This window comes from Sphaeramia orbicularis, chromosome 14, assembly GCF_902148855.1.
Source record: "Sphaeramia orbicularis chromosome 14, fSphaOr1.1, whole genome shotgun sequence".
Taxonomy (NCBI): domain Eukaryota; kingdom Metazoa; phylum Chordata; class Actinopteri; order Kurtiformes; family Apogonidae; genus Sphaeramia; species Sphaeramia orbicularis.
The window spans coordinates 302,390-314,801 of record NC_043970.1 but is presented as its reverse complement, the minus strand read 5'-3'; the positions used below and the strand labels follow the sequence as shown (position 1 = coordinate 314,801).

The following is a 12,412-nucleotide window of genomic DNA, read 5'->3' as shown; positions in this document are numbered from 1 at the left end:
CTAACCAAAAGAACACTGATATTTTTAACATCCACAGGTTTCATGGCCCCCTCAGGTGTTGGACTCCACTGAGTCAAATCTGCTCACACATAATCCAGACACTAAACAGGTCCATACCCCCCCACCCCCCACCCCCTCTGTTACTGTGGGCACTGATCCTTCCCATGGACCCGCCCATAAACCACCTCCTGCTGAACTTTATGACAGGAAAGGCAACAGTTCTCTCCTGCTTTGTTACCAACTACAACGACGTCACTGAAACTTGCTGTGACAAGTTACAAACTCATTTCTGTGTAATTTTCATGCATTTACCCAGAACGCTGACTTCAGATGTAGCAGTTGTCCTTACAGTCCTCTTTGATTATTTGTTCTGTTCTCCATTAAAGACAAACACGCAGCTCAACAACACAGCACTGCTATTCCAGCAGCAGGTTCAGGTGGTAGTTCAGTGTGTGTGAGTGTGTCCTTACCTCCTCCTCTACACTGAGCTCAGGACTCTTGATAGGACTGGACGACTGGCTGAACACTGACGAAGACTTCCCACTGATGCTCTGACATGGCGGACACAGCAAAAACAGAAAAGACAAACAGTACATGGACAGGTCAGTGTTTGAGGATATTTAACACAGAGAAAATCCTCCTCATACAGTCAGCTTTGTCTCAGTTTTATGAGCTACAGATGACGATCAGGAGATGTTTAGTTACAATAATGGACTGAGACAGAATGCACCAGAGTGTACCAGTCCACTGAGCATTTAATGAGTCTAACTAGTTCAAAAAATGTGACTACGTGACAAAACTGACAGGCTTAGGATAAATACCAAGTTAACTTTTTTCCTCAGGAGTCACTCTGGTCACATGCTGCCTTCAGGTGCTGTCGGAAAAATGATTGTTTCCACTGGTGAATTTGAAATGACTAGTGCGGGGCTGTCAAACTCCTTTTAGTTCAGTTCCACATTCAGCTAAATTTGATCTGCAGTAGGCTGGACCAGTAAAATAATAACAGAATAATATATAAATAATGTCAACTCCAAAATTTTCTCTATGTATTAAATTAGAATAAGTAAAATTAAACAATGAAAATGTTTTCGAAAAATTGTACAATATACTACACACAGGTTTCATGAATTTTCCTGTTATTTGTTGACAACTTGGCCTGTTAGCATAACTTAATTACATTACCTGGTGTTAGAATTAATTCAGTAGCCTTCAGCAATATATAGTCTGGGTGCTAAGTTGCTAATTATGCTTGTCAACTGGTGGGTTTACTAATGTTGTGAATTTGGCATTTTACAACTGTATATGATAATATTTAGCCAGTAGCTGAAATGTTGTTAGCTGGTGGTTAGCATGACATTTTCTAGTTAGCATTGTCACTTCTCTACCCATAGAATTCTACGACAAAAATGTGTAATCAGCTTAGTTAATGTAATTTTTTATATTACTAGTAGTAAAATGGATAATTGAAATGATTTGTTATTAAATTTAAGGACATTTTTCATTTGTACAGAATATCTAATATAGCATATGCCGCTAATGAAAAAAGAAACAAGCTAAATTGTTTTGTTAAATAAATAGAAAGCAGCTACAGGTGTTTTTTATTAGGTTCTTAAAACACAGTAACTTTTTAACATGCAGTCTGAACCTGAACCAATGGGATTTGCAGTTTTCCTGTGACAAACTAATGAAGTGCATTACATTTGCCATAAAAATCAGGTCCAGTTGTTTCTGACTTTTACCTGATCCGATAAAAGGGACCATTGATCAAAAAAAAAAAACATGAGTATGATGTATGAGGATTACGTTATGTGAACAGGATGTTACTACTTGTCTTTCTGCCCTGATGTCACTCTGAAGGCATCGGTAAAATCGAAACTGAACGACAGCCAATAACAGTCAAAATAAATTCATGACTTCAGATGAGCATGACTTGCCAAGAAAAAGGCCTCTTCTCACTCATCACAAAACAGTAAATTTGCATGAACCAGCGGCACAGCGCTGAGAACCAGTCATGGTAATGGTGGAGTCCTTTTACACCACTTCACAGCTGCTCATGCTCATTTATCATCTGTAGTTTTAACTGTGATTTTATGTACGTTACCTGTCAATCAAATACTGTAAAAATCACTGCCTGGCCAAAAAAAACTCACACATGCCATATTTGACTGCACCACCTTTGGTTTTGACTGCAGGAGACATTCACTGTCACATGTTTTTAGCCACATAATGCTTCTGCTGTGTCACAATAAGGTTCATAATATTTGTTCCATCCATAGTTACATTAATTTGTGGTTATTGATGATGTAGAATCGGACCGCTGCATCAAGTCTTCATCCCATCCCACATTAGAGTCTGGACTTTATGGAGGTCTAACCCATGTGTGAATGTGATGTCTGATTCTCTTGAACCATTCTGTCACCAGCCTGATGATCCTGATCAGAGCTGGTAACTGATCTGAGTGACGTTAAAGACATGAGAGGACACTGACTGCATCAGCTGGAGTTAAATAAACAGCCTGGACAAAAGAAAAGGAACTGCCTCCATTTAACGAAGCAAATAGTTCAGATCCTCCCATGGGTCAGTTCTGCAGTGGTTCAGAAGGTTTCAGCTGGAACAGGTCATAGAACTCTACCTGATATATATATATATATATATATATATATATATATATATATATATATATATGTATAAAGGCATTAACTGAAAAGTCAGTGTGTGTCACAAGTTGACGTTACTTTGGAGGAGTGGACCAGTCGTGTGTTATTCTCTCCTTCCAGACGACTCAGAGTAGGAACTAAAGTGACTGTGATCTGTTTAAACTGTGGTCTCAGTAATGTTCTGAACCATGGAAGCACCACCAGGACTGAAGAATACTGTGGACAGACTGGGTTTGGATTATTCTGTTCATTCAGTTCATTCAGACACTGCGCTCTTTTCTCTAACATGCTGTGTGTCTTTTCTGTCGCTGTCTGAACTTTTTCCACCTTTATGTTCAGTTAAATTTAACAGTAAATTCCAGGCGTTAGCCTGTGTTTAGTTTTGGTTAAATGTCTGAGAAGGACTGTTCATGCTTGTGTCTTTTTTATTCTGCTCTTTACTGAACATTGTTCATGTTCCAGTGAACGTTAGTACCAGTTGTTCATTGTTGAACAGCTGTGTGTCTGTGTTGTTCCTCCTCTGTCAGTGAGATGACATCATCATATGACAAGTTGCCCCAACTTCGACTTCATTTACAAATAAGTCGATCTGAAAAAAATCTGGAGTCACAAATGCCCTAATACATATATATATATATATATATATATATATATATATATATATATATATATATATATATATATATATATATATATACACGTTGATTTTGTGATTGTTGTTTTGGTTTGTTTGTACTCATTAAGAGTATATGTCTTGGTTTTGTGGATTGAAAAAGTTTAAATTAAATCATATATATATAAAAAAAAAAAAAAAAACAGGAATTCACAATGGTACGTCACTTCTGGCCAACAATGGCTGCTCCCCATAGGTTCTATCCCCGCCTGTAATTCACAATATAAAAAGGTCCAGTGTGGTGCATTTATAGTGATTTTTTACTGAGTTTGCGCCTCTTTTGCTTATAAGTAACACACAAAGCACAACTAATGTGGTAAACATGACCAGCACAGGTACACTTCAGAACAGATGTTTTCTGTTTCTGACTTTTTTTTTCTCTCTTTTTTTTTAAAGCTAAAATGAGTGAAGTATTTCTATACGGTAGTGTCTGATTTGGAAACATTGTGATAAGACACTAAACAAAATAAAGCAGGGCCACTGTATTCCACACATAAGAAAGCTGAAGACAGGAGCAGACTCAACAGTAGACTCTCTTATACCAGAGGTGATCCGACCAGGTGAAAGAATGTGTTTGTCTTTAATCATGAGCTAATGCTGCCACAGCAGAGTCAGCACAGGTGTGGCAAGACCGAGACGGCAGGATCCTCAAACAGCACATGAGCAGAAAGTGTCTGATAAACCAGTGAAAAAGCAAAACCCACACAGACTGTTTTCTAATCAGTGTAAATGCAGCAGAGGAGGACATGTGAGAGCAGATAGCATTCATTCATAACCTCAACCCACAGGGAAAGCGTTGAACAAACCAGCCCAGGGCAAAGGCCGAGGCTTTCAGGAAGTGATTATTTAACTATCAGGGTAAGCCTCCAGCAGGTGCAGGACTAGACTGAGACACGAATAAATGTAATCTAAGAGCGGGAAGAGTCAGATAATGCCAAACTACAAGTAGTACACAGTCGATAAACCCTGAAGCCTGCGGCACATTACAGTATCCAAGTCATGTTATGTCTTGGCAGAGATACTAACAGCAGCGTGTAATGCCAAAAGAATGTGTTCAGCAGGTTAGTTTGCAAAGGGCAGGATCTTAAACACCTAAAACCATCTAACAGTTTGATTTAGAACGGACAGAAACACCAGTGTTTACAGCTGACATGATTAGATCTAGGAGCTATGGTCATCTATTAAGGACATCAGCTTTCTTTCAGGCTCTTATTCCAGAAACTTCAGCACTTAGAACTCCTGACAGTAGGCTGCTGGACCTCTGTCTAATACACAGGTGTCAAACATGCGGCCCGGGGGCCAAATCTGGCCCACCAAAGGGTCCAGTCTGGCCCTTGGGATAAATTTGAAAATGCAAAAATTAGACTAAGATATAAACAATCCTTTTAGTTCAGGTTCCACATTCAGAACAATTCAATCTCCAGTGGGCAGGACCAGTCAAATACTATCATAAGAACATAGAAATAATGACAACTCCAAATGTTTCTCTTTATAAAGGTAAGTATTTTCATGTGTTTACACTAAAGCAAAGTATAATTTCACAAAAAATGTGAATAACCTGAACAAATATGAACAACCTGAAATGTCTTAAGAGAATTAAGTGTAATTTTAACAATATTCTGCCTGTTATTAAATGTTGTGTTTGTAGACCCACTGTGATCCTAAAGTTGTAATGTACATGTGGAAATAACAAACTGAGGTAGAATATTGTTAAAATTACACTTATTTTTTCAGTTTGTTCATGTTATTCACATTGTCAGAAAGGATAGTTTATAGATGTGAACCTTTTCAGAATATAATTTTACTTTTTTCACTCTAAAACATAAAGAAAAGTTTGGAGTTGACGTTATTTATATATTATTGTTATTTTTTTACTGGTTCGGCCCACTGCAGATCAAATTTAGCTGAATGTGGAACTGAACTGAAATGAGTTTAACCCCCCTGGTCTAATACATACGTCTTTTAACTAGACACTGGAAAAGTGTTGACTGTCCATCGCTGAATTCATGGACTGCAGAACTCTCATCCTGCAGAGCTATCAAAAGGCTCACATACACAATTAAACAGAAAAGTCATATCGTCCACAAGATATGGAATTCATTTCTCAAATGTTTAGAATCAAGGCCTAATATCTTATCATCATAACTAACGAAGTAAGACCATACCCCTATTTTTTCAAATGATGTTTGATTATGTATCAGACATACAAAAATGGATGTTGACAAGTATTTAGAGCTGAAACGATTAATCGATTAGGCGCTTGAAGTGAATGCAAAAATTCACGATTCAATTAATCGACTCAAATTGATTGAAGGGAAATATTCTATTGCAGTTTTCCTGAATTAAAGCTTTTGTGCGTCACAATAAGTGTCCGTGTGAAACACAACAGTGGAACCAATGTTTAACAGCAGAGAAATGAAGGAAACTAAGCTGAAGATTCAGGAGAACTGTGGTTGAATGATTTTTTTGGATCGCTTTGTGTCGATTAATCGTTTCAGCTCTACAAGTGTCCAAGTCACTATTAGTTATATTGTCTGTCAATTGGAGGGGGGGGGCTTGTGGTTCTGGGGGTTTATGCTTAGGGGAGACCCACACAATATTACCAATTAATGTCAGAAAAGATATGTAATGTGTTCAAAATGTAATAAAGATATGTGTTAAAAAAAATAGTACATCAACTTTCTTCTTCCAGATTAAATTAATTAAATATGAATATTGTCTGGCTTTGTTACTCCTGCGTGCAATTACATTTTCTGATTAAACTGAGGTGGAAGAGGGTGGTGATGACTACAGACAGAAACTAAATATGAATTTCACTACAACAAATCTGAAAAAGATATGCATGTGATGTTGTGGAGTGGTTTAGTGGAGCAGAATGGAACTAAATATCAAATATCAGCGTGAAATCAGATGTATAAAAACCTTATTTTCCAGAGATATAGTGACAATGAACGGGAGTACAACAGTAACAGTTGTTAATGGTACTGTAATAGTGTTCTCTTTTTTTTATAATTTAATGACGGACCTATTCTTCATATACATTATCTGATTAGCCCAGTCATGTGAAATTGGTGTTAGACAACATAAACCCAGCTTCCTCCTACTCCTTTTCGGACATAAAGTATTGTTAAACAGACACAAAGAAATAGTTATACAGTGTGTGACACTGGTTTTTCTTTTGAGGTTGATTGATTTTCTTCAATATGTTGGAATGTCCTGTTTAAAGTGGTCATTTCTTTTGTCTCCTTATATTCAAAATACAGTCTATCTGCCTATCTATCTGTCTATCTATCTATCTATTTATCTATCTATCTATCTACACTGTAAAAAAAACCCTGTAAAAAACGATATTATTCCAGCAGCAGAGGTGCCAAAAAAATACTGTAAAATAACGAAAAATAACCATCTCATAAAAAAACAGCAATTTTCCATAATTAAAATACAGTTTTTTGCCCTAACTTTACATGAGATTTTGCTTTTTTTCTTTACTTTTTAATGTTAAATAAAGAATATTTTCATGTATTAAAACAATCAAATTACCGATATATATATATATATATATATATATATATATACATATATATATATATATATATATATATATATATATATATATATATATATATATATATAGATATAGATATAGATATATAGATATATATATACACATATAATTTTCAATGAGACTCAGTTGTCCAATCCACTGATAAAAACTGTATTTGGACAGTTTATCAGTGCTTATACATGTTATACATTCACAAAAATACATTTATTCAACATATTTTTGTTGTGAAACCTCCTGTAATTACACAAGATATTTGTCAATTAACAAACAAGTCTGGTTCAAGTGACAGAACAAATACTTCTGTTACCGTTAATTGTCAGTAATTTTATCTGGTTTTATTTATTTATTTTTTTACAGTATTAAACTTTAAATTAACAGTTTAATGTCATAAATAGAAAATAAATATTTGTGAAATTATGATACATTTGCAAATGTATTTTAACTGAATTTTTCTGTGAAAAAAGAAAACATTTATTTTTAAAAAAATTTAAATTTTATGGTTATTCACAGTTACAGTTTTTTCATATTATTTCACATTTGACATGTAAAAGAACAGTCCTGTTTTTGTCATTTCATTGATATTTTCCTGTATCTTAAAAATACAGGAAAAATCTGTAAAATAAACAGTGAAAATTCTCTTAAATTACAGATTTTTTTTACAGTGTATCTATCTATCTATCTATCTATCTGATCTTTTATAGACAAAACAACTCATCCATTAATTGAGAAAAAACACCAGACTGTAATGAAGCGTCCAATGCAAACATAAGGAAATGTTCTTGAGGCTGGAGCTCCTGTTCACTTTGTTTTCTTTGGGATTGTGATGAGTGTTTTCAGGTTTAAAATGCACACACACATTTACAGCAAATTTTGTTGTAATGAGTTTTAAAGAATTAATAATGATTTGAAAAAGCAACCGGATGATTTTTCCAGTTATTTGTGCTTTTATACAACTACAGTGAAGGCCATGCAATAACATGTGAAGGCTAATTATTGCAATATTGTTTTAGATTACAGTTACTATCATGATAATTTGTAAATGGTATCATTATATTAGTGTATATAGGAATATGGATGTGTTATACTGTTGTATTGTTGTTGTTGTTGTTGTTGTTGTTGTTGTTGTTGTTGTTGTTGTTATTATTACTATATTGATATTCATATAAAATAATAATTGTTGTCATTTAAATAGAGATCATAGGGAATAGATTGGGGGTGGGAGTATATAAGTTTTTACTTCTTCCTACTCCTTTTCAAGCGTGTTAATTTTTTTTTTTTTTCTGTTTTCTCTTTTGTTTACTTATCAACCTTTTATGTATCATTACTGATATTTTGTTGGTTGGTTTTGTTTTGATTTCACTGTCTACATGTTTGAAATAAAGATTCAAATAAAATAAATGCTATACGTTCTATCTAAGGTTTATTGTGTTCATATTCTCAGCTGTAACTATTTCAGAGTTGTCATTTTATTTCATTTTATTCCAGACAGAGTTAGTGATTTGACTTTTATTATGATCCACTATGAACTGATGACATGTTTTTGCACCATAAGCATTTCTGTTTCATTACCACGGCATCCTCCTCGTGTCCTTCAGATTCACCCGTGTATCTCAGACCACAGGCTGTGAAATCTCAGAGCACCGTGTCAGAGTTAAGAAGTGGACGCCATGTGGGCGACATGCTAACGCTGCTCCAAATGTGACCGCTGTAAAGGACTTCTTATTGTTTGCACCGCTGTCCTGCTCTGACACTGGACCGGCTGGAATGAGGAGGAGGAACGACTGAAAACACTTCTGCAGACCTTTACTAGACCAAGAAAACTGTCAGTGTCATCTGGATACTGTCACCTCGCCTCTTTTTAAAGTCATTTTACTGCAGTTAACCAAAATGGATTTCTCCCTAACTTACGTTTGCTGTTACGATGAAGTATTTGGTAGTTTGTAAAGGTACACTATCACAGTGGTTTTCCCAAAACTGCTTCTACACAGACAGTTTGCTCTTTTGCGGTCTCCTAAACCACTGATGTGATCTGTTTTACTTCATATCAGTAGATTACTGTGCACTGTAACATGCTTTATTTACAACAGATGCACTGTTAAGGATATAACTACTTCAGAAGACTTCATGTGCGTGGATACTATCAGTCTGACTGTTTACAGCAGTGGTTTTCAACCCTGGGGTCGGGACCTCATATGGGGTCACCTGAAATTCAAATGGGGTCGCCTGAAATTTCTAGCAACTGATATAAATAAAATTAAAAACTTCCTAAAAAATATATATATAGTGAGTTAACAGAGCCAATCCCAGTCCATAAAAGACATGACAAACTGTGGTCCGATTTACAACCAATTCCATTCAATTCTTGACTGAATTTTTAGAATATATGCAAAACAAACAAAAAAAAAATGTATGCAAAAAAAAAAAAAAGAGTTTATGTGCATTTCCATCCATTAGTCTGGTATTTACAGCTACATTATGACGACGTGAGAAAGAAATCTCAATTTTGCAATTCAGTTTTTTTTTCATAATTTTGTGAAAATAAAATCTTAATTAAATTATTTACTTCAATGTATTGTACAGCCACAATTATATTACTCTGTAATACTAGAAACAGTGTAGTGAACACTCCTTTCCAAGTGTAACCTGTTAATATTACATTTATAATGGATCAACTAATAAAATGTAACAGTTAAAAATATTTCAGGGAAATGTAGTATTTGATTTCTTATTGATTAACTTTGTAATAAATGGTTCACACTGGACAATAAAATGGAAGAAAGCTCTAAAAACTTGCATTTGTACCAACACAGTACAGTAATGATACAGGGAAATATTTTAATTTAGTGCACGCTTTGTTCATTTTACTTGCATTTATTAAAAGCTCATCTTCAATCTTGTTCTTTTAATAGTTTTTTGGGTTTTTTTTATTAATGCAGTCCACACAGACACAGTCTTTTTGTTGTTGGTATTTGTGTCCTCTCCACAGGTGAGTAGTTTTTTTGCACAGACCATGTATCATGTAAACTCAACACGTTACATTCGTCATCATGTACCTGTTCCAGGTCTTACAGATTGGTGTCTATCGTGACTTAACTTCTTTCAATTTTGTATCTCCAGTAAAACCAGAGGAATTCATTTTAAGATTTGACACAACATCTGCCCCTGTGATTCCTTCCTCTCCAGATTTGTTGACATTGATGCAAACTGTAACGTCTGTAAAAATGACACAAACTATTTTGCACTTCTGTTATGACTGGGTCTCCTCTAACGTGTTTTGGAGGGAACTGGAGAAAGTTCTGTTTAACAAAACCAAAAAACACATCTCAGTAACTCCAAGGGACATGATAACTACATTTGAATGCTCTAATAAACCTCCATTTATGTCCTTTTAAAAGTACAGAAAATTAGATATTCAAAACAGGGAAACTTAAACAAATTCTACAATAAATGGCAACTGTTTACGGATTTTTTTGAGACAATGTAATTCCCTTCCCCCTCCCTTTTTTTTTTTTTTAATTATTATTTATTTTTTTATTTTCTTATGTTTATGTCACCAGTTTAATTCTTTTATTCAGACTACGTCTTAGTATTCTTTTCATTGTATTCTTTGTCAGGTTTCATTGTTATTTGTCCCTAAAAAAAATATGCAAATCTAAAAGTCCTGGCGTTAACAAACCTGGTAAACGTTGACATCAGTGTGCCAAGGTGTTGGCATGTATCTATCATTTTCTGTCATATACATAAAAATAAATATACTAAACCACGACCAAATTTTAAAATCTTCCTAGTGGAATTTGAAAATTATATTAAATCTTTAGAATTTATCTATAAAAAAAAAAAAAAAAAAAGCTCTAAGACCCTGGTATTTCTAAACAATTCTTTAATATTGACTGAACTCTCTGTTGCATTTATTCATTTATTTTTGGTATGTTTATTTTTATTTACTTTTGTATACTATTATTTGTCTATTCTGCTTTGTGTCTTTAAATCTATGCGTTATTTTCTTAAACTTATTTGTTCAAAATGCTTTTTCCTTTTTGACAACTTGTTTGTTCAGTTTTTGTATTGTATACTCAAATGTTTTCAAAAAAGTTGGATAAAAACAAACTTTCATTTTCTTGTATATACATCAATAAAAATATAAAACAAACAATAAAACCATAACCTCTTTGTCGGAGGTAATCACATAAAACTGTGGGTGTGCTGGTGGTGCCGGTTCGGCCCGGTTCGGCCCGGTTGTGCTGGCCTCACCTCTGCGGTGCTCTGTCGCCGGTACATGAGGTCTGAGTCGTGGCTGCTGACGCTCAGCTGGGGGGCCATGCTGTGCAGGTACACCGGGGACACCATCTGCTGCATCACGGGCTGCTGCATCATCACGTAGGACGGCTGCTGCACGGCCGTCTGCACCGGCACCAGGTACCGGAAGCCCTCATAAGAGCCGTTCACCGCGTACGGCATCGGGGACACGGGAGCGGCGGAGATCACCGCGTTGGCCACCGGGTCCGGGGAGGCCACGCTGACGGTCCGGTAGGTGGCCGTCTTCGGAACCGGATCCGGAGACACCACTCTCAGGGTCCGGTAGGTGGCGGGCACCGGGTCCGGGGAGGAGGCCACCTTGACGGTCCGGTAGGTGGTGGTGGACCCCGGTTCTGCAGAGGCCGTGTTCATGGTCCGGTAGGTGGTGGTGGTGGACTTTCGGCTCGTTTGGACCGACATGGTGATGGATCAGATCCGACCCAAAGAAAAAAACCAAAACCAGCTGTGAAGTAGTTCTGACGGCGGAGGGCGGGTTTTTACGGTTCAGTTCTACTTCTGCGGGTTCGGAACGGACTGGTAGACCCCCCAGGTCCAGGTTCAGTTCACCTCTGCCGAGGAAAGTCCAGTTAGAAGAGTCCAGCAGAAGAACCAGTCCAGTTCTACAGAGGAAAACAAAAGTACTGAGACTGGGAGGGCGGAGAGAGGGAGGGGCTTCACACTGTATGCAAATACAGGAGGAGGGGCCAGGGGAGGGGCCAGGGGAGGGGCCTGGAACACACTGAACTGGTTTAAAAGGACAGGTGAGCTGTAGTTCACCTGAATACAAGACAAAGGATGAGATCCAATCAGAGATTCAGACACAGATCACATGAACAGGTTTACACAGATGGATCAAAGAGTCCACACTGTGTGAAAGTGACTGAAAGTGACACACACACACACACACACACACACAGGATCAGATGGTGCAGGTGATGCAGTGGATGATTACACCGGTCAACAACAAATTTATTGTTTCAGTTTTTTGAGCTGATTTAGGATAATTTTGGCTTTTGAACATTTTTGCTTACATTTATGGGCATTTTCACATCATAGGATACAAAAGTCTTTCATATTTCTTGCAATAAACGAGTTCTGAAGATTTGACTTTTGCCAATTTATGATTAATGTTTTTCTTAATATTACAGGTGAATGAAGTGACTAGAAGATCTTGCAAAAATAAGCCTGACGTATTCTGCTCCATCTGCGGTGAATACACCA

At 36.3% G+C, this 12,412-nt stretch overlaps 1 protein-coding gene across 1 annotated transcript; it reads right to left on the bottom strand.

The window, feature by feature from the left end:
• Window positions 1–416: 416 nt before the first annotated feature.
• Window positions 417–11,813, bottom strand: LOC115433201 (flocculation protein FLO11-like). Its single transcript, XM_030154484.1, has 2 exons — window positions 11,147–11,813; window positions 417–551 (listed from the first exon to the last, which is right to left on the bottom strand). The coding sequence occupies exons 1-2, from the start codon at window positions 11,609–11,611 to the stop codon at window positions 417–419; spliced, it is 600 nt and encodes a 199-aa protein (XP_030010344.1). The 5' UTR covers window positions 11,612–11,813.
• Window positions 11,814–12,412: the final 599 nt, after the last annotated feature.